The 21509-nt window shown below is 44.0% G+C and overlaps 1 protein-coding gene across 1 annotated transcript in view; it reads right to left on the bottom strand.

Moving 5' to 3' along the window:
- Positions 1 to 3730: 3730 nt before the first annotated feature.
- The window catches only part of SYN2 (synapsin II), a 184610-nt gene continuing 166831 nt past the window's right edge, over positions 3731 to 21509 (bottom strand). The window contains exons 11-13 of the mRNA XM_036404701.2: positions 12317 to 12377; positions 8315 to 8576; positions 3731 to 4745 (exon numbers count right to left, since the gene is read on the bottom strand). Of these exons, the coding sequence (XP_036260594.1) occupies positions 4610 to 4745; positions 8315 to 8576; positions 12317 to 12377 (459 nt within the window). The 3' untranslated portion in view covers positions 3731 to 4609. The remainder of the gene's footprint in view (positions 4746 to 8314; positions 8577 to 12316; positions 12378 to 21509) is intronic.

A 21509-nucleotide genomic window follows, 5' to 3' on the forward strand; every position in this document is an offset into this window, starting at 1 on the left:
TCCCTGTTTCATGAAATTTGATGTAAAGTGTCATCTCAAGGTGGAATGCTCTTCCTCAAAAAAGAGGAGGAATCACAGAAACTGATGGGATTTTGCAAATTTGGCTGCTAATTTGAATAACTGAATATGCATTTGGAAAACTAATCACTAATTTTAGGTACCTATTTTGAATCTCTTGATAGGAGATTTTAAAAAACACCTTAAACATTTTTGCTTGTTTAGAGGTGATGTCTAAGAAAAAGCATTTCCTTGTTGGAGACAGGCACTGCCATCCAGAACTTCAATCCATTTGTGGGCACACCTGGGGCAGTTTAGATGATTTCTCTTGAACTGCTCTGAGTCCAAAATCAGTTCTAGCTACTTTTGGTATGGAAAACTAAACTCTGCTGAGGATCAGAATGTGCAGGTTGCTCTTTGTTTGCAGTGCTGCCTTTTGAACAGCTTTGCTGTGCTGGGGGAGCAGAAATGCAGAGCACTGTTAAATGGCTTCTGAGCCCATGCTGGAATGGTGAGCAGGGCCAGGACCCAGGAGAGGTTTGGGCTGGATTTTAGGAAAGGTTCTCGCCCAGAGGGTGCTGGGCAGTGCCCAGGGAATGGGCACAGCCCCCAGAGCTCCAGGACAGCACTGCCAGGGGTGCCCAGGGTGGGATTGCTGGGGGCTGTGCTGGAATAAGGCTGGGATTGGGGCTGTGATAAATAAGATTGGGAGGATGTTGATGGTCTAATAGGCTCTTTGATAAATGGTTTTACTCCATCTGCTAGGGGTTGTAGGAGCCCCAATGGGCCAACAATGTTTGTATATAGCTTAGGATTTTGGGCTCTGCTAGCCTGAGGAAGGCTACTGCAATTAAGATTGGGAGGGCAATGTTGAGGTTGATTAAGAGAGGGTAGTCAGTCATGGGAGAGGATTTGAGTTAAGCTAGGGAGAGGATTTGACCCTCTGAGTTAAAGGACTGAAGCCTTTTGCATTTTCTGAGCTCTGCCACGCTGGCTGGTCCTTTTCTTGGATGTGGTGTGGTGTGACAGCCTTTTGTAATTGAGCTGTTTTCATTAATGACCAGGGACAGGACCCAGGAGAGGTTTGGGCTGGATATTAGGAAAGGTTCTCGCCCAGAGGGTGCTGGGCAGTGCCCAGGGAATGGGCACAGCCCCCAGAGCTCCAGGAGCTCCCAGGGGTGCCCAGGGTGGGATTGCTGGGGGCTGTGCAGGGCCAGGAGCTGGGTCAGTGATCCTGTGGGGCCCTTCCAGCTCAGGATGTGCACAAGGGATGAGGCAGCTGTGTCCAGCCAGAGGAGGAAGCTCAGTCCCAAGCATTGCCAAGCTGTGTCCTTTGGGATGCCCCCTCCATCCAGCCCAGGCCTAGCTCAGCTCCCACCTCTGATGTTCCTGGCACGTCCAGCCCTGCTGGAAGCTGCTGCTGGTGGACAGGAGGAAATTTATTGGTGGTGTTCAGCCAAAGGGTGGCAAGAGCCCTGTGAGTGCCCAGAGAGCTGCAGAGCCTGCCCCAAATTCATAAACAGGAGCTTCCCTGTACGTGATCCCTTCCCTGAGCCAGCCCTGGCTCCCACAAGGGGCTTTGTTTTTGTCAGGTAGGAAGTATGCAAAGTACACCCAGTGTTTACAAAGTACCTCAGTGCTATTTTGACTAATTTTTACTGGAGAGTTAGTGGTTGTTTCAAAGCTGGATTAGTCACTTCGACCATAATTACAATCTCTTGAAATCTGCTTCAGCATTTTGAATTGGCTTCAGGCCTAATGGTCAGAGAATGGCTCCATCTCCATCTCAAGACTAAACTTGATTAGTAGCTCCTGTAGCTTTATTTATCTTGCAGCTTTTTCCTGATTTTTAAGTGAAAGATGAGTGAAGATGGAGCGCTGTGCATAGAAACCTGTGGCACTGTGAGCTGCCTGGGCATGGAAAAATGCAAGTGAAGAACAGAGATGAAGAACAGAGCAGTGCTCCCAGGCTGGGGCTCACAGAGATGAGCCCCCACAGACACCCAAATTCCCACTGGAATTCCCTCCACAGCATCCCATGGGATAACTGGGTGCACATCAAGTGGAACACAACCCCTTGGAGAAGCCAGACCGCACAGACAATCCAAGCTCCAACAGCCCTCCACAAAAACTCCTTTTTTTGCCTGGTTCTGTTCTGGAGGTGTCTCCAGATGGAAATGCCTTAGCCAAGAGGCAGAGCCCGGGGAGGGGAGCGTGCAGCAGCTTGTGTGTGACACTCCTTGGCACGCTGGCACTGGGGCAGGCAGCGAGTTCTCTGTGTGGGAGGAAACACCAGCAGCCACCTTGGATTGCATCATCCCCCTCTCCCTGGCTTTTTTTTCTTTTTTCCTTTTTTTTTTTTTCCCCTCCCCTTTCTTTCTTTTTTGTCTTGCAGATGGTAAAACAAAGGCTGTAGTGAAACCCGTTTTCTCCCAGGAAGAGGTGGGAGGGAATTTTTATATGAGCAAGAAACTTTGCCTCGAGTGGAAATCTGGGGCCTGGGCTAATGTAATTCAGATTGTGCTAAATACTGCTGAAACCAGGCATGTACTAATCATGGACCGTGCCAAACTATGCATAATTACTATGCTTTCTCTGTAGCAGTAATTAATTTGCGTTAGCAACTTTGATTAATCTCTCTAATCTAGAAGTAAAGCGCTTCTCAGACATGAAAGGCTCTCCAAGTGCTCAAGGTTGTTGTTGCAGCCTCGTGGAGGGTGCTTCAATCCAGTGGGGGGGCAGGAAGGGGACAAAGCTTAAAAAAAAAATAAAAAAATCAAAGTCTAGCTTATATTTATGAACTAATAACTAATAAAAAGAGTTCTGTTTGGCCACAGAATTCATCAGCTAAGCTACACTGTCCACAGTGCCTTCCTCCTGCAAGGAAAGAGAATTGTCAGTCAGAGATTTCTCCAAGGGCTGCTCCAGAGATGAGGGGCTGGGGTTCCACCTCTCCGAGGGCTGCGAGTCAACGTTTCCATGGCTGCAGTGCAAACTCACCCAGAAATTCCCCTTGGCCTGGCTCAGCCCTGGTCCTGTTGTGGTCAGTCCCACAAGGGCTGCTTGTGCTTCCTGGGGCACCTGGGGCTGCCCATTTTCCAGGAGGGTGAGTGCTGAGCTCACTGCTGACTCCAGAGCCTCCAGGTGCTCCTGTGGGAGCTCAGCCCTGGCTCCTCTGCATTTCAACTTTCCACTCTCACTGCCAGCCCTGCGCCCAGAGCAGCCCTGACTGCTGACAGGGTCTGTGCCATTGAAAGGTGCTTGTGATTTACCCGGGCCCCACCAGCTCCCCCATCCCTGGGAGCTGACATTTCAGAGGCAGAGGTGTCCCTACAAACCCACCACAAATCCAAGGGGGTTTGTAAGTGACCGTGGTGTTCTCTTTCTCTCCCTCATTAATCTCCTCTCCCTGTTAATATTATTCAGTTATTTTTTCTTGTTTCTTCTGTTAGCACTGTTTCCTGGCAAGGATTGCATGTAATTCGTGACAAGAGATTGAGAATGACATGAAAATCAGTTGGAAATGGGTAATCTAGGGATTACTAAAAAGCTTCTTCAGTTTGACTCAGATAACTTTTGTTAAAATCTGCTGCTACTGCCTCAAAGTCTGGCATCAATTCTGTTTGCAGAAGTCAGAAAAAAATTTTTTTAAACCACACAACTCAGTAGAAAATGTAAATGTGATTCCTACAATTTATAGGGATTTTTTTATAATGCTGATTCAACAAAGGAATTCATTGTGATAGTTTATTTTCTTACAGCTGTAGTTTGTGTCCAAATATTTTATAATCATAAAGCTACCCTCTTGATATCAGTCAAAATAGACAATATATATTGATGTCTAAACAAGCTTTGTAGAAGACATTTTTTTTTAAATCAGGCATGGGACTTTACATTTATTAGAAGGTGTTCACAAAAATAAGGGTAACATCATGCATATTCTTTGCAACTAAACCCAGTTATGGTTACAGTCTGGAAATAAATTCTTTAAATAGACATATGGAGATACAGTAGTACATATACACTCTATTTATGACATATAGTGTACTGATAACTCCCAGCAATACATCAGAAGTCCACAACCAGCTGATGGAGGGATTGGATAAGGAGGAAGAAACTGCTTCAATTTCTCACATTATTTATGTGGCTCGACAAGAATGTCGGTGTGAATGGCCTCCTGAGTCTGGGAGGCAAGAACAAGTCAAGACTATACTTCTGCAGTACAAAACATTTACACACGAAATACACATGCATTGCAATGCATTGGGGATGGGCAAAGCCAGGAGGAACCCCTTCCCCAATGCTTTATTAACACAATTCTACAAAGGAGTCTCAAATAGGATTATATACTTCAGTCACAGTAAGGCCACAAAATTACAATGGATAAGGACCTTGGAACCAGACATTCTGTGGGAGCAATGGAACCCTTCCTTCTTTCCAGAGCTTTCCACGTGTTCCTGCGTGGCATCTCCCCCACCAAAGTCCTCCTGCTATCGATTTGTGTTTCTGTAGGTTGGACATATTGCTTGGTACAACAGTGAGCACAGTAGAGAAGGGTGCTGGCACAGGGAGAACAAAACCTATGGGACATTCAGACTCTACACAAAGCTGGCTAATCAGAGAACAGACTGGCAAAGGATTTCCTCAGGTTCCGGATGGTCTCAGCTTTGGCCTCGTCCTCGTTCACGGACGACCTGAAGAAGGAGGACTCTGTGAAGCTGAAGGCGTTGGTCAAGGACTGAGACTTGCTGCAAGACACAAACACAACAATTCTGCATGGTCACGCTGTCCCCCAGCCTCCACCCCCCAACACTTGGATTCAGAGGAGGGGAAATGCAGAGGAAATCATAGAAATTCCCACTGGAATTCCCTCCACAGCATCCCATGGGATAACTGGGTGCACACCAAGTGCAACCACAACCCCTTGGAGAAGTGAGACCAAACAGATAATCAAGCTCCAGCAGACTTGTCCCTTGGATTTGTCCCTGAAGCTGGACAAAAATTGGCTTTTACCCATTTTTGTTATGTCCCACACAATTCTGCACCTTTGACTTGAGAGTAAGGCTTGAGGATAACATTTCCTTCAAGGAACACAATGGTGTTTTCTTTTCTTTCTGCAGATCTGAATTGGATGGTGCAAATTAGAGCCTTGAAGAAAATGTGGGCCTGGCTACTAAATCCAAATCACAACCCAACAGGATTGATAAATAATTGTGTTTTGGTGAGGCTGCAAATGGTTGTGCAGAGAGAAAAATCAGGTATTTTACAAGAGTTTGAATCCTAAACTGTAATGTGCTCTCCCTTTGTCTAGATGTATTGAATATTAGAGCCTTAATAGAGGCTTAAAGGCATTTTATATCTTTGAAAAAACACCCCAAATCAAATCTATTTTTTCTTTCCTATAGGCAGTGCCTGGCAGTGCTACTCCATTCTTACCGCTGTCGTGTAACTCTGGTCTAAGTTCCCATAAGCAAGAAAAACATTACAAGGAAAACAAGGAGGAAAATAGCTATAAGTCTAAGACTTTAACTCATGACTTGTCAGATAAAATAACATCTAAAAAATAGGCTTGAATTGAAATAGAAGACATTAATGAGTTATTTTTACAAAGACATCCCTACATGGGTAAAACGAGTTACCTGATTTCATTTTTATCTCAGCACAATAGATTTCAGTTTTGGCTCTGGTAAAACTGAAGCACTTTCCTTATTCAGATTGTCTCAGACTCCTCATGGTTTGCAGCTCCTCTCCTTCTAAACTAATAATGTACAGCAAACAGTGCTGCAGGCGTTTTAGGTTTTTCATAAATTATAGTTGTGCTAATGAGAATAGACTGATAAATGTTTGTTTGTACTCACTGAAAGAGGGAGGGTGGGAAGCAGCACTTGACTTGATTAGTAACACAATAAGTAGCCTAATTAAATATTTATTCACAGATTAATAACATGTACATACAGGTTAGGCAACAGCATGTGGGTGAATACAAAGCATACACATGCAAATAGAGTTAATCCTACAGGCAGGAGATCTGAGCCTTGGTGTGGACCTAAAACTGCTTCTGAAAGTTAGAAAACGGCTCTTATTATGGCTTGCATCTTAAAAACTTTCATTTCTCCTTTGTTATTTTATTTTAAAGAGAGACTCTTCCATTTGGAGAACAGAAAAATTAATCTAGATGTGAAGAAAAAGCTAAAAGGAGAAAGCTGGGAAGCAGCATGTGGCAGAGTCCTCCTGTAACTGTTCTTAGCTGCTTTTCTTCAATGTCAGAAGTTAAGTTTTGAACTATAAACTGATTTCCATCTTGCTTAAAAAAAATCCACCTCTCTATTCTCCATCATCTGAAATGATGGAGGAATCAATTTGAGGTTTATGATCAGAAAACAGAATAAAGAAATACATTGTGCCATGGAGGCAAGGGAAATTCTGTCCTCTTTGCACAATATTGTCATCCAGCGTGTCTCTGGCACTGAGCTGGGCTCAGGGAGGACCCGGGGTTGTTTCCCACTGGTGTTAGCACAGGAGTGGGTGGAACAAGGGGATCTGTGTTCCTGGGAGGAAACAAAGCCTCTGTGCAGCTCTTTGTACATCCCAGACTGAGGAGATGTGTCTGAGACTCTCCTGGCAATGGTTGTGTCAGAGCTCTGCTGGTGCCTCTCTGGGGTTTCTGTTGGCTGGCTTTGAGCTCTGAGGGGGGATTTTTCCATATTCCTTACTGGGTGTAAATCAGTAAGGAACCTTCTAGAAGTGGGAGAACCACTTTTTAAAAAATTTTTTTTATTATTATTTTGAGTTTTGTGTAGCCTTCTCTGGGCAGGGCTTGAGCACTCAGGCAATGCCTCTGCACAACCACAGGCAGCAGAGAGAACCAATTTGGCAGCCACTGTCCAACATGACCCAGCCTGGACTGTGCCTTTAGAAACAGAATCTGTTGTCTCAGTGACTGCAAGGTTAAAAGTTGAAGCAGATAAGACTTCCTCTTGGAGGGCAGGCTCACATCACACCCAGCCCGTGACTCGGTGGCACCAAAAGGAGGAAACAGAGACCAAAAGATGATGGATTTTCAGACCTGGCCAGGGCAGAAATTGCACAATGGGCAGATTAAATTTTACATGGTGCTCAGGATAGAACTAATGCTAGCAGCTTACTTTACTCCCATTAACAGAGATTAAGCTTTTTGAGCTATTTAATCTCATTTTAAATCTGGGACTAGAACTAATGCTAGCAGTTTGGTTTACTCCATTACCAAAGACTGTTTTTTGAGCTATTTAGCCTTGTCTTAAACTTGGGACTAGAATTATCACTAGAAGCTTACTTTACTCCATTACCAGGGACTAAAAACTCATTTTAAACTTGGGACTAGAACTAATGCTAACAGCTTACTTTACTCTATTACCAGAATTAAGCTTTTTGAGCTATTTAGCCTCATTTTAAACTTGGGACTAGAACTAATGCTAGCAGCTTACTTTACTCTATTACCAGAGACTGTTTTTTTGAGCTATTTAGCCTTGTTTTAAACCTGGGACTAGAAATAGCCCTGGCAGTTTGCTTTACTCCATTAGCAGGCTCTAAGGTTCTTAAACTATTTAACCTGCTTTTAAACCTGGGACTAGAACTAACACTAGAGGCTTACTTTACTCCATTACCAGGGACTAAAAACTCATTTTAAACTTGGGACTAGAACTAATGCTAGTTTACTTGACTCCATTACCAGGGATTAAGCTTTTTGAGCTATTTCACCTTGCTTTAAATTTGGGACTAGACTAATGCTAGCTTACTTGACTCCATTACCAGGGACTAAAAACTCATTTTAAACATGGGACTAGAACTAACGTTAGCAGTTTACTTGACTCCATTACCAGGGATTAAGCATTTCGACCTATTTCACCTTGTTTTAAACTTGGGACTAGAACTAATGCTAGCTTACTTGACTCCATTACCAGGGATTAAGCATTTTGAGGTATTTCACCTTGTTTTAAACTTGGGACTAGAACTAATGCTAGCTTACTTGACTCCATTACCAGGGATTAAGCATTTTGAGGTATTTCACCTTGTTTTAAATTTGGGATTAGAACTAATGCTAGCTTTCTTTACTCCATTACCAGGGACTAAAAAGTCATTTTAGACTTGGGACTAGAACTACGCTAGCAGTTTACTTGACTCCATTACCAGGGATTAAGCTTTTTGAGCTGTTTAACCTCCTTTTAAACTTGGGAACAGCACATTCATTTTCCCCCTGGCTGTCAGAGCATCCCCCCAACCCCAGCAGACAGAATCTATGCCATGAGGAGAGAAGAAGCCCGGATAAAGCGACTCTTACTTAAGCTGCGGGTGCGACTGAGGCTTCTGCTGTGGCGCAGGCTGTGGCTCTGGCTGGGGCTGTGGCTGTGGCTCTGCTTCCTTTGATAACCTGGAGCTGGGAGGACCTTGGGCCTGGGGCCGAGGCTGCTGGGTGGTGGGTCCGGGCGGGCGCTGGGGCTGCGAGGCTGCGGGCTTTGCTGCCTGCCCCGCGGGGAACACGCGCTGGGGCTGCAATGGCTCCTGGCTTTGGGATTGCATTCCTTGGGGTTGCACTGGGCCCCCTAGGTTCAGTACAAGAAAAACTTCATAATGTTATAGTTGCAAAGAGGCCTTATTTAGAACTTCATACCCAACACTTTAAAATCATCCTCTCCAACGTGATTAATTCTACTTTCAAGGTCAAAGCCTGCTCGCGTGTGCTCGCGGGGAGGCAAGAGCACTGCTCACAATCGTGAGGAACTTGCTTGGAGCCCCCCATGAATCAGCCTTAAAACTGCTAAATAGCACCCCATTTATCCCAGGTACTGACTTCAAACCAAATCAATGGAGTTACACCCAGAACAGTTTTGGCCCAAGTCAAGGAGAGGCTGTGAGGTAACTGAACAGAGCAGCAATATCTAATTCAGCAAGACAGTCACTATTTTCTGTGTAGTTATTGCAGATATTTTCTTCCTCCAGAGTCTTAAAATCATTTCTGTAATATTCCTCTTAGATTCACTCTTACAGCAGTAAAACAATCTAATTTTCTGGCTGGTTGAAAATATTTTCATAACTTACTTAACCTCTTTTGACATATCTCTTTTGAGATATGTCAAAAACATTACAAGAAACACAAGAAAGCCACTACAAATGCTTTACCAGGAAGGCACTTCACTGGCAAACTACTGCATGAAGTGGGAAACCACCACGTGCAGGAGAGACTCAGGCTGCGCAACCCACGGCTGAAAGATTCCACAGTATCACCAGTGGGGTTTTTTCTGCTTTCTGGCTGAAATAATGCTGTGTCAGACATCAGGGCTTGCTGCTTTTATCTCAGCTCCCAGGTCTGACTGGGGTTTTCTAGATGAATGGCTGTTGTAACTGAATTTTAACCCTTGCATTTGAAAATGCACTCAGGACATCTGACTTGAGGGGAGAAAGGATGGGATGACATTCTGAGTGTTTGTTTGTACAGTGCTTCACTCAGGATAAGAGCTGTTGTAAATACCACAGAACACAACTGAGCTAGACCTTCTGGATATCTGGGAATTTTTAGTCTTGCATAGATATTTAGTGCAAGTAAAACACTTAATCTGCTCAAGTCTCTCAAAGCAAACCATCATATCTAGATGTACTCTTGCAATACATTATTTTTTTGTTGTTGTTTTCAAATTGCTTTTACAGTTAACTTTCCCCTTACTACATGAATTCCAGTGTGTGTGTGTGAGGACAGCACGTGCTGATGCCTCAGTGAGTTTTAACACAATTGTAGCAGTGTGTTGTGGTGTAGAAAGATAAATAGCACGTACTGAATGTTAAGGAATGTGCCTTCATTGTTTATTAATTTGAACCACTTTTGTAGGAAATATTTGAAGGTGATAACATGGTCTTGCAACATCTTAATAAGGAGCCTTTTCTTATTAGTCTCCTTTCACTCAATATTGAAAACCAGAAAGGTTTCTTTCCCCCACTTGTACGTACAGGCTTGAATGCCAGAAACTTTACACTGAAGACAGATATAACTTTCTTTTATTGCACATTAAGCTGTACAAGAGATTTCACATAAAAGATATACTGCTGTCACATTTCCAGTGTTTGCTCACTTTCTTGCAGCTGGGTTGTACAAAAGGCAACAATCATGAAAGAAACTTTTACCAAAAATAACTCAACAGAACTGAACATTAAGCCTACACTGTAAAACATCTGTTCCCTGTTACCCACAATATTGCACCTAAGCATGCTGACATGCAGAGAGACATCTTGGCTTGTTTCTTGGCTGTGGGATGTAGGAATTGTGTGTGCCCCTGCGAATCCTTCCCAGGGAACAGGCTGGAATCCTGTCTGAGACACCCAGGTCTTCCACACACACACACACACACACACACACACAAAACACACAAATGTCCTGTGAAAAGCACTTGTGAATACTGGCACTACTCCATGCAAAAAATACCAACTGCTTGCAAGGAAAATCGGCCATCAGATTCAGTTCTCCACCCCAGGGCAGTATGGTTTGTTCTCTTTTAGGGTGTCTGGAGGAAAGGATTTGTGAACCTGATTTCTGGGTGGGATTTCCTTGACATAGAACAAAATAGCCAATGCCATCGTTGGAACGACCACTGACCCAGACAAATGCTGATCACTAAAGCAAAATATTCATGTAATTTACTGATAGGTAGTAAACAGTAGCACTTACCACAAACATTTAAATAGCTAATAATGCATACCTTAATTCTCATCTCACCAGCCAGCTCGTACAAATAAAAGAAACACTAAGAATGATGAGACTCACTGATAACTTTTTCCAGTGTTTGTAGGGAAAACAGACGTAGAACATCAGGCTGTTTTCCCCTTAAACATAATTGTTTGCACTAAACTAATGGCCACTACTCATCTTTGTACATATTCAAGATGAAAATTATAGTTTTGTGGCTCGCTTGCAACTCAGCTTTCTGGTATGCCAGCAGCGTGCAGCTTGTGATTCTAGGCTAGATTTCTCCCAGCAGATTAACTGCCTGCCTGTGGAGCACTGCTCATGCAAAAATCACAAAGAATTTACCTACAGAAAATCTAGCAGTTGTCAGGCACCTCAAGTCCTTTTGCACGTTCGATGCCAAGCAGTTCTTAGAAACCCTATTTATGTGGATAACCTTGGGACTGGATTTTCTTTACAGCTCTCTGGAAACTTGCAGGTGTAAAATAGGAGACCTGAGTTGGTAAAGAAAACCACTGATATTTTTTGCCTTGCATTTTCTAACCCAGGATCCTCAGCTGGTTAAAGGTACCTTGGTCTGCCATCCCCTCACTTCTCAGTATTTGCAATGAAATGAGCTCTTACAGGAAGTTTAACAGTCCTTGAGGTACTTCTCACCAAATAACCTGGGATTTAAATCTTAGGTAAGTATAAGATTTTTTGAAAGTATTTGCATTAGTTTTCATTAAAAATCTCCATAGATTACTAATTCAGAATGACAACAAAAGGTACTACTTAATTGAAACAGGATACATTAAATACTCACACTTTCACTGAGATATTGCACATAGGTGGCCCATTTACATAGCTTTGTAGCTAATAATTTAATGCAGAATTACTAAAAATATGAATACCAGTATGTAAAATAGAAGATATTTTAAATATTCCTTGGGAAGAACTGTATTTTATGGAGTCACCAAAATAGCAGACTTCCACTCGCATAGAAGTAAAACTCAAAGGTTAATAAACTTTATAAAATTATAAATAAAAAGCCTCACTAGCAAATCCTAATCTAGACTTTAAAAATATATCTGGATCACCTACCTATTGGTCATGCACACGCACAGAAAAATAAAGGCTATGAGTACAGTGTGCACACACTCACAGAGTAAGCAAAGGGACAGGGGGCTTGCACCTCAGGGGGATTGTACTGAACAATATCAAATATCCAGAAATACTGTCTAACCATCCAGGGTGTACATGGCACTGGGCTCTAGAGAGGCACATTCTTTGTACACTGTTGACAGCAGCCCTGCAATCACGAGTTTACAGAGGAAGGTTGGAAAGCATTACACGCACAGACAGGAACAAGGAAACAACCAGACGGGAGAGTTGACACTGCATAGAAAAAACACAGTCCAGGTCAGCACTGAAACAATGGCAAACTGAACAAAACTGGGATGCTTGCATTCAGATTGTTTGTTTCTCTGATTTCAATTGGGTTTTGTTTTGTTTTTCACTTTTCAGTTTTGCTTTAACCCTTGCTTTTGGTCTCAGTTATCTAAGTAGCCTGGACTTGTTTTGGTCCTACTGCAACGCCATTACAGTCGAGAATGTACTGTAAACAACCTTGAGGTGGTGGTCGCTGAGGTGGGACTTTGTTTGGCTCTGGCTCCTTTAGTGATCCACTCTGGAAAATACATTTGAAAACAGAAGAGAAAAAAAAAAATTAGAGTAGCTCGGTTCCAATTTTCCACTAATTTGTCTTTATTTTCATTAGAAAACTCTTTATTGGTGGGGCTGAACATATACTTTAAATTTCTTCCAGACACTATTTTTTAATTTAGTTGCTGCCTGACATGATATATGAATCCTGGGCTGGTCCAAGGCTGAGCTCTTATAAAAATTGTTTTCCCTTTGCAGCATGTGATCAGGATGCAGGGAGTGCCTTCCCAGCCTTACCTCCATCTGGGGAAGGACTTTATCCTCAGTTCCCAGCACCAGCAACCATTTTTTTGTATTTCAATGCATCTGCTCTCTCTCTCTTTTTTTTTTTTTTTAGGACAGACTGAATAGGAAATGGATTTCAACAGATACCTTTGTGTAATTTAAGAAATAATTGATTTTTAATTATGTTCACTTGTATCCTGAAGCATTTGCACAGCAGAAGTTTTGCCATTGATAGTTTCACTTTGATTTGCTGGCTGTAAGTGGGGAGGGAGGTGGGCTGCTCCAGCTTCACTGTTTTGCTAAGCAAAATGAAAGAAGAAAGCAAAAACCACAGACAAATAATAAAAATAATTGAAATGACTTCATGCTTCTCCATCTGACATGTTATTAGAAACACATGTGATACTTCACTTTTCAAAACAGGAGGTTGATTTGGCAGCATCCTTTTCACATGGATACTTGTGAAAGGAAAAGATGGGCCTGAACCAAAACCTTGGAGCAGAACATCCTCTGGGAACAGGAGTATTTGAATCCAAACTTTGTCTTAGGCCCATCTCTAACATTTTGAAATGTGAAAGATGTTAAATCATTGTAGGTAATAGCTTAGGATTTTTTTTTAAGGATCCAGAAATCAAATTGCCATCTGTCAAGAGGAAAAAAATGCAGAATTTATTAAAGAGCAAATGCAAAATCAATTAAACGTGTTTCTTGCAGAGCTTACTGGGTTTTTTCTGATAGATTTTTATTTGATCATGCTCCTAGTACTTTATTTACAGAATAAATCTTGCTCCTAGTGCTCTGAATTCCTGCCCAGCAATGCAGCTGTGGAGTTCTAAATGGCACAAGAGCCCTCCAGTGCATGCAGCTGCTGCAAGTTGCTGTGTCTGCTTTAGCTGCATAAATAAAAGGACACAGGGCAGCTCCAAAAGTCTCATTAGTCAGCATTAACAACCTGCAGGAGCCCAAATGAGGAGTAAAAACTGATCCTCATAAACTGTGCTCCTTGATTTACCTGAGCCAGTTCCACAGTGCCTGATGAGCATCACTAAAGAGGTGAGGATATGTAGAAAATAAGAAAATTTTGTAAGAAAAGATAAAGCCACCAGGAAATGTCAGAGTGCTAGAGTGTGGGTTGGAGTCCTCTCTTAGCATCACTAAAGGGTGAGGATGTGTAGAAAATAAGAAACTTTTGTAAGGAAAGATAAAGCCACCATAAAATATCAGCTTTAGTGTGGGTTGGAGTCCTCTCCTTTTGTTTCCCTCCTTGCTGGGATGTTCAGAGGCTGCTGCAGGAGCTGCTGGGCTGCCCTGGGCAGAGTGTTGGGGGTACCAGTCCCTGCAGGATCTGCCTGGGCACCAGGAGCTGCCTGGGGAGCAGAGCACCAGCCCAGGGGGGAGCTGAAAGCAGCCCTGGAGGAGCAGCCCCTGCCTGTCCCAGGGCTGGGATGCAGCTCCTGCCTGTCCAAGGGCTGGAGGAGCAGCCCCTGCCTGTCCCAGGGCTGGGATGCAGCTCCTGCCTGTCCCAGGGCTGGAGGAGCAGCTCCTGGCCTGTCCCAGGGCTGGGATGCAGCTCCTGCCTGTCCCAGGGCTGGGATGCAGCTCCTGCCTGTCCCAGGGCTGGGATGCAGCTCCTGCCTGTCCCAGGGCTGGAGGAGCAGCCCCTGCCTGTCCCAGGGCTGGAGGAGCAGCTCCTGCCTGTCCCAGGGCAGGGATGCAGCTCCAGACTCTCCCAGGGCAGGGATGCAGCTCCTGCCTGTCCCAGGGCTGGGATGCAGCTCCTGCCTGTCCCTGGGCTGGGATGCAGCTCCTGACCCCCCTCACTGCTGCTGGGCACTGGGATGAGCACAGAGCTCTGGAAGGGAAGCCACCAGGAGTGAGCTGCAGGAACCCCAAGGGTTTCTTGCTGGAGTCCCAAGCAGCCCACGTGACTTTGTTAGAAAGCACACTCCAGGTTTAATAATTGTGATTGTCATGATTAGCACCTGATGGTGCTAAGGGCCTGTGGTCCCAAGGGCCACAGCCTGGAGCTCTCTGCAGTGGCACAGGGTGCCCAGGGAGGATATGGGTGTTATCCTTTTTCCACTAAAACAAAAGGCTGTGCAGGTCAAACTGGTGTTTGATTTAGAAACACAGGCTGGCAGTTGAAAACACGTGCACTGTAAGGTTGGAACAGCCCTGCAGGGCCCCTGGCTGCCCCATGCCCCGAGGCTGGAGCAAACCTGCCATTTGTTCTGCCTCTGAAATGTCTCAGGCTCTAGCACACAACTGCACTGCCTTGACACGGCACCGGCAGCCCTTACGCAATCTGCATATCTCTCATCTCCCAAAGAAATGATTTTATCCCAAAGCAAGCTTTCAATAAACATTGTAGGAGCTCCCTAATCCTTTCCTCAGCTCTCCCTCTGCAGTGCATTCCCTGCTGAAGGTGTATTTCCCCCTCCTCAGTCACTGACTGCAGCTGTCCTGATTTTACCACCCACACATCCTTTTTTTTATTTTATTTTTTTTTTCACCAGATATCACCTGGTGCTTCCAGGAACCTCACCCACACTCCAGGCCAATCACATGGGTATATTACTTTGGCTAATTAGCCAACCCACCCAGGCTGACCCAAAAAGTCTAATTAGCATTACATTCCTAATTGAGAAATCTTACTCATGGTTTTTCAATGGTCTGTAGTAATCTCCAGCCCTTTCCAAGAGCCTTTCTTTCAGACAGTCAGAACCTTGATACTTGCTATTAAAGGCAGGCTTTCAACCAGCCTTGTTTGCTGCCCTGAGCCAAGACCTTTAATACAATCCAGGCTCCTTCTGGAGCCCCAGTTGCTGGCAGATGAGCTGCAGACTGTTCTTCTCACCTCTGCAAGGTGCTGCCAGAGCAGCTGGGGGAGCTCCTCTCTGAGCAGAGGTGCTGGACCAGACCTGTCCTGCTCATGGATTCACGCCTCTTGCTGATTTTCTGTTTTCTTTTGCTGCCCAGCCTCCACATTCACCCTCCCTACCACCTTCTTGTAGCACAAACATGTTTTGGAATAAAACTGATCTGAAGGCAGCCTGGCTTCAAACACTGCAGGGACCAAGGGTTAAATGCAGGGTTTTGGGTTCAAAAACTGCAGGGAGCAAGGGTTGAATGTAGGATTTTATTATGGAAAATGGCCCTGCACGGGTCCTCATTTGGATACTCAGGGCTAAACAGCAGAATCAGGGGTACAGGAGTGTGTTTGGGATGGTTTAGAGCAGAATCAGTGCTACAGGAGTGTCCTGGGATGGTTTGGGGCAGAATCAGTGCAAAAGGAGTGTGTTTGGGATGGTTTAGGGCAGAATCAGGAGTGTCTTTGGGATGGTTTAGGAGCTGAAGAGCAGAATCAGTGGTACAGAGTGTCTTTGGGATGGTTTAAGGCAGAATCAGGAGTGTTTTTGGGATGGTTTAGGAGCTGAAGAGCAGAATCAGTGGTATGGGAGTGTTTTTGGGATGGTTTAGGGCAAAATCAGTGGTAGAGGAGAATCTTTGGGATGGCTTGGGGCAGAATCAGTGCTACAGGAGTGTTCTGGGATGGTTTGGGGCAGAATCAGTGCTATAGGAGTGTGTTTGGGATGGTTTAGGAGCTGAAGAGGAGAATCAGTGGTACAGGAGTGTCCTGGGATGGTTTGGGGCAGAATCAGTGCTAAATGAGTGTGTTTGGGATGGTTTAGGGCAGAATCAGTGGTACAGGAGTGTTTTTGGGATGGCTTAGGAGCTAAAGAGAGGAATCAGTGGTACAGGAGAATCTTTGGGATGGTTTGGGGCAGACTCAGTGGTACAGGAGTGTTTTTGGGATGGCTTAGGAGCTAAAGAGCAGAATCAGTAGCACAGGAGTGTCTTTGGGATGGTTTGGGGCAGAATCAGTGATACAAGAGTGTTTTTGGGATGGTTTAGGGCAGAATCAGTGGTTCAGGAGTGTCTCTGGGATGGTTTAGGAGCTGAAGAGCAGACTCAGTGGTACAGGAGTGCCTGCGATTGTTTAGGGCAGAATCAGTGGTACAGGAGTGTCCTGGGATGGTTTAGAGCAGACTCAGTGGTACAGGAGTGTGCCTGGGATGGTTTAGGGCAGACTCAGTGGTACAGGAGTGTGCCTGGGATGGTTTAGGGCAGACTCAGTGGTACAGGAGTGTCTCTGGGATGGTTTAGAGCAGACTCAGTGGTACAGGAGTGTCTCTGGGATGGTTTAGAGCAGACTCAGTGGTACAGGAGTGTGCCTGGGATGGTTTAGAGCAGACTCAGTGGTACAGGAGTGTCCTGGGATGGTTTAGAGCAGACTCAGTGGTTCAGGAGTGTGCCTGGGATGGTTTAGAGCAGACTCAGTGGTACAGAAGAGTGCCTGGGATGGTTTAGGATTACCTGAGTGAGGTGTGGTGGCTGATGGCAGGAGGAGCCCCTTTGGTTTTCACCTTGTGGAACACAATTTCCACATCCACCCAAATTCCCAGGGAGGAGGGGTTTTGCTGTTGACAGGAGCAATCTGTGGGGTGCCTGAAGGGGCTCTCCTGCTCACAGGGGTTTGCTGTTTATACAACTGCCCCCCAAAAATCCAGCTTCACTTGGGGAAGCCTCCATGAATGCTGCAAATCCACTCCAGGGATTTCTCAGCCCTGGGTAGAACAAGTGAGGATTTGGCTGCATAATGACTTTTGGGAATATTGGCTAATTACAGCCAGAGCACAAACCTCACTAATTATCTAGAATGTAAATGTCTCTAGATGTCCCTGTGGCACTTCCTTCCTTTCCACACTTACCTGAAACTGTCTCTTTGGAGTTTTAGGGGTAGAACCGGTAGAAAAAGCTTTTTATTCTTCAAATAAGTTGCATCAGGGTTTGATCAAGGCATTACCTCTTTTTCTACCTTTATATAAATGCAGATTGGATTCACAGACACTTGAATTTCGAACAGTCTGAAGAATGTTGAAATGGGTGGGAGCAAAAGCAGCAACTTGGCAGGGAAATAGCCCTTGGGCAAAAGAGATGCTAAACAGAGTCCCAGCAAAAATTGATTTGGATTTGGCTGAGGTTGAAGCCTTTGTGAACTGTACTTGGAGCACGTAGAGTTGTTTTTGGGTCTCGTTTGGTTTTCTTTGCAATGCAAGGACAGGAGCTTTTCATAGGTATTTCAATATTTGAGGGGAAAGCCATGTTTTTCAGGTCAAGAAGGAGAGAGGGATCAATTGAGAGCTGCCAAAATATGAGCTGAGTTAGAGCTCGTAAAGGAACAGGAATAAATAGTAAAACATTTAAGTAAAAAGAGAACTAAGAAAAAATGTTTTTGCTGAGGAGAGAGGTCATTGAGAGAGTTTAAGTGGAGAGTAAACTGTAAATGAGTGTTTGAAGTGTTATAGATGATGATAAACACAGGAGGAAGGGCAAGATGGCAGGTGGGATAAAAGCTAAAAATGAGATGCAGGTAAAAATGCAACGTTCTTCATCTCAGAAATGAAAACCAGCTGACTCATGAAATACAGAATGCAAAACCAGGTCTGTAAAATTGGGAATAGCCAAGTTACTGGAGAAGGTAAAGCACTAATATTGCTTTGAGCTAAGGAATTGTCTGCTGAGGAAAGAAGCAGTTATTGAACAAAAAATACTGGGAAGGACATTAGTGGGATGCAGAACTCAAGTAGATTATTAATTAATTAGGTTGGCACAAAAAAATAGGTGTGTGCTACTAAAACCTGTAGATGATGCAGGGCTGGAAGACTGTGGGGCCAAAATATCCTAAAGAAAGAATGACATTGATCGGTGGAGCTAAATAAAATTCATAATAATTTTAATAATAATATAATTACTAAAAATAATATCTATTATATCATATTATAGTATTTATATAATATATAATATACAATACCATATTATTTGCATATTATATTATATTAATTATATTATATTATATCATATATTTTATATTATATATAAAGATATTATAATTATGTCAATAATACAATATTAATATAACTATATTATTATAAAATATAAACTATAATTTTAATTATGATTTCTTCTATAATAAGAAATAAATCTGTCACAAAGGCAGAGCTGACTCAGTAACTGAAATCTAATGGGAATGATTTGTGCCATGAAAACCTCAGAATCTCCTCACAACTCAGTGCAGCCTTTGGAAGAACCTATCTGCCTAGTTTAGTAAAATAAAGGGGTTTTATGAACAGAAACTGGGGGCAGTTTCAAGCCAAAGGCCAAAGCAAACCAAGACGAAATGTGCAGAAATTGAATAAAACTGGGCTGCAAATAAGCCCGTGCTGTGTAATTTAGCAAAGCAGTGAAATCCTGAAGTGGAACCTCCAAAAATACAGAATTTCTCAGTGACTTGTAGCCTCCTGCTTTGTCCCTTCAGCGTGCAGTGAGCGGGGCTGGGGCTTTTCCTGGCTCAGAGCTTCCCCTGGAGCAGGAGGCTCTGCCCAGGAGGTGCAGCTGCCCCACTCTGGGCCACTGAGCAGCACCTGAAATGTTGGGTTAGGCTTTGTTCTACCCAGAGATGGGGTAACTGAGAGGTGTTTTAAAAACTTTTATTCCATTTTCAGTCTCATGAGAAGGGTGAGACAATACAGATGTTATAATTAACACTATTATAATTAGAAGCTATTTCCTAATTACAAAACACTATCAGTGTTTCTCAGTTTGTTAGCTTTTTGCTGTAGATACTTTAAAGTTAATAATCTAAAATTACTCCTCATAGGTCTTACTACAATGCATCTTTCATAGTTTTATTTCTCTAAAATATCTAGTCTTATTTACAAAACCATCCTTTCAAACTGTTTTTCTAAATCTATTTCTCTTTCAAATCTGTCCTATTTTAGAGCATTTCTAAGTCAACATTTCTTATCTCAAAGTTTACATATAAATATATACTGTGTCAAGCCCTGAAAACTCTCTACAAATCCATTTCCCACAATAAAGATTTTGCTGTTTTTTATATTCCCTGTGGACTGAGAGAAACAGCTACAATGGAGAGATGAGATTTTAAAAATCCACCTTCCTGCTGCCTGTGCAAGGGGGACAGCAAGAGGAGAGTTCTCTCCTGATTTTTACACAATTTTGGAATGCCCTGTCCAGCCTTGCCCTTCTGCACTGAGGGAATCTGTGTGCAAAACACACTCAGCAAAAATGAGGCTAGCCTGGGGTTGCTTCATGTTGAAGTTATGATAAAGAATTCCCAAACTTTGAGCAGCTTTTGCTGTTGCCCAACCAAGTTTCCAAAGAACCTCTGCAAAACCTGTCAAGGGGCTTCCCCTGAGTGGGTAGGAAATGCCTGCTCAGAGCAGAAAACAAGTTAACAGTGAGACTTTTACTTGAAATAGTATTTAAAAAATGCATTGAAAAGGGATTAAAAAACCCCCAAACATTAAAGAGTATTCTAACTTTGTTTTTACAGACTGTTTTCCATTACTAGATAACGAATTACTTCCCAGACAACAGCTTCCTTCTTGAATCAGTCTTAAAAATCATAAAATCATAGATTTTTATGCTTTAGGTTGGAAGGGACTTTCAGGACCTTTTTTTTTTTCCTAAAGAATATTTTTTTGCTCCACCTGGGCAGGGATGCTCCCAGCAGGGCAGGTGGCTCAGGGCAGGTGAGCACCCAGCAGGAGCTCAGTGCTGCTCTCATGGACACTCAGCGTTTTCCCTGAGATACTGGAACAGCTCCGCTCCCACTGTCCCTTCCAGCCCTATTTTCTGTTATCCTGCTGCACAAAAAACCACCCCATCTCTCAGTTTGATGAGCTTTCTAAAGAAGCTTCTCAGGGAAAATGCATTTCTGAAGTGCCATCAGCTAAGGAAGCTTTCTGCTTCCTTCCAGAACCAGGCGATAATTGCAATGGACGAGGATGCTTTTGGAATTTCATCTTCAGCTCTTTTGCTGCTTGAAGAAATCCGATTTCCCCTTGTGCTTTTGGAGCAGGGGGCAGTGAAGCCACGCAGTGGCACAGCAGCTTTTAGGCAGCTGTTTCCAGGAGAAGCCAAAAACAGGGAGGGAATTTGGGATGGCAGCGAGCTCCCCCGTGTGCTGACAGTGGGTGTGAAGGGAGCTCGCAGCAGGGCAAGAGCTCCAAAACATGGAAAAGCAGGGAAAAGGCTCCAGGAGATGCAGGAGGACATCCTGTGACTGGCAAGGTGGATTTGTCTCACCTTTCCCAGCATACAGAGGAATCTCCCCATTCTCAGTGGGTCAGGTGGGGCTGGAAGTGCCAAAATCCTGTGCTGAGGGCTGGAACTGTGAGGAAGTTTTGATCCCTGAGCCCAGGGATTGTGGGTGATGCTGTGATGTGTCTGCTCCTCCAGTTTTAACAAACAGAAGGTTATTTTTATGGCTGTTTTGAAATGTGGGATGGCAAGAGATCCTTGCATGAACAGGAGGAGCTTAAAGGCTGCACAAGTTCACCTTGCAGAGATCCATCGGTACTGGATCCACCCAGAGCTGAAGTTTATCCTTGGAAATGAGAGAATTTGGAAAAAAGATGCTGGAGCAGCCTCAAGCCCAGTCTGAGAACCCCCATTTTGTGTTTTAGGATCACAGTGGAGTGGGAGGGGGCACAGAAAAAAGGCACTGGGAGAGACACCTGAGCTGTCCCCAAATAAAAGTGAATTTCAGGGCTCTGGTGAGAACCAGACCCAACAACCATCCACAGCTCCTCTGCTTGCTCCTCATGGTGCTGCTGCTGCCCTCAAACACACACAGCAGCTTTAGGGCTGCTCTGAGCTCTGACAAGTCTCTGTTAGAAGCTGAAAGGTGATGGAGGGGGATTTTGAAGCAGCTGAACACAAGTTTGCTCTGCTGGCAGCTCCACAAGTCCATCCCCACATTCCAGAGCTGGAAGTGTGGCTGTGT

The sequence above is a fragment of the Molothrus ater genome, chromosome 11 (assembly GCF_012460135.2).
Source record: "Molothrus ater isolate BHLD 08-10-18 breed brown headed cowbird chromosome 11, BPBGC_Mater_1.1, whole genome shotgun sequence".
Classification (NCBI taxonomy): domain Eukaryota; kingdom Metazoa; phylum Chordata; class Aves; order Passeriformes; family Icteridae; genus Molothrus; species Molothrus ater.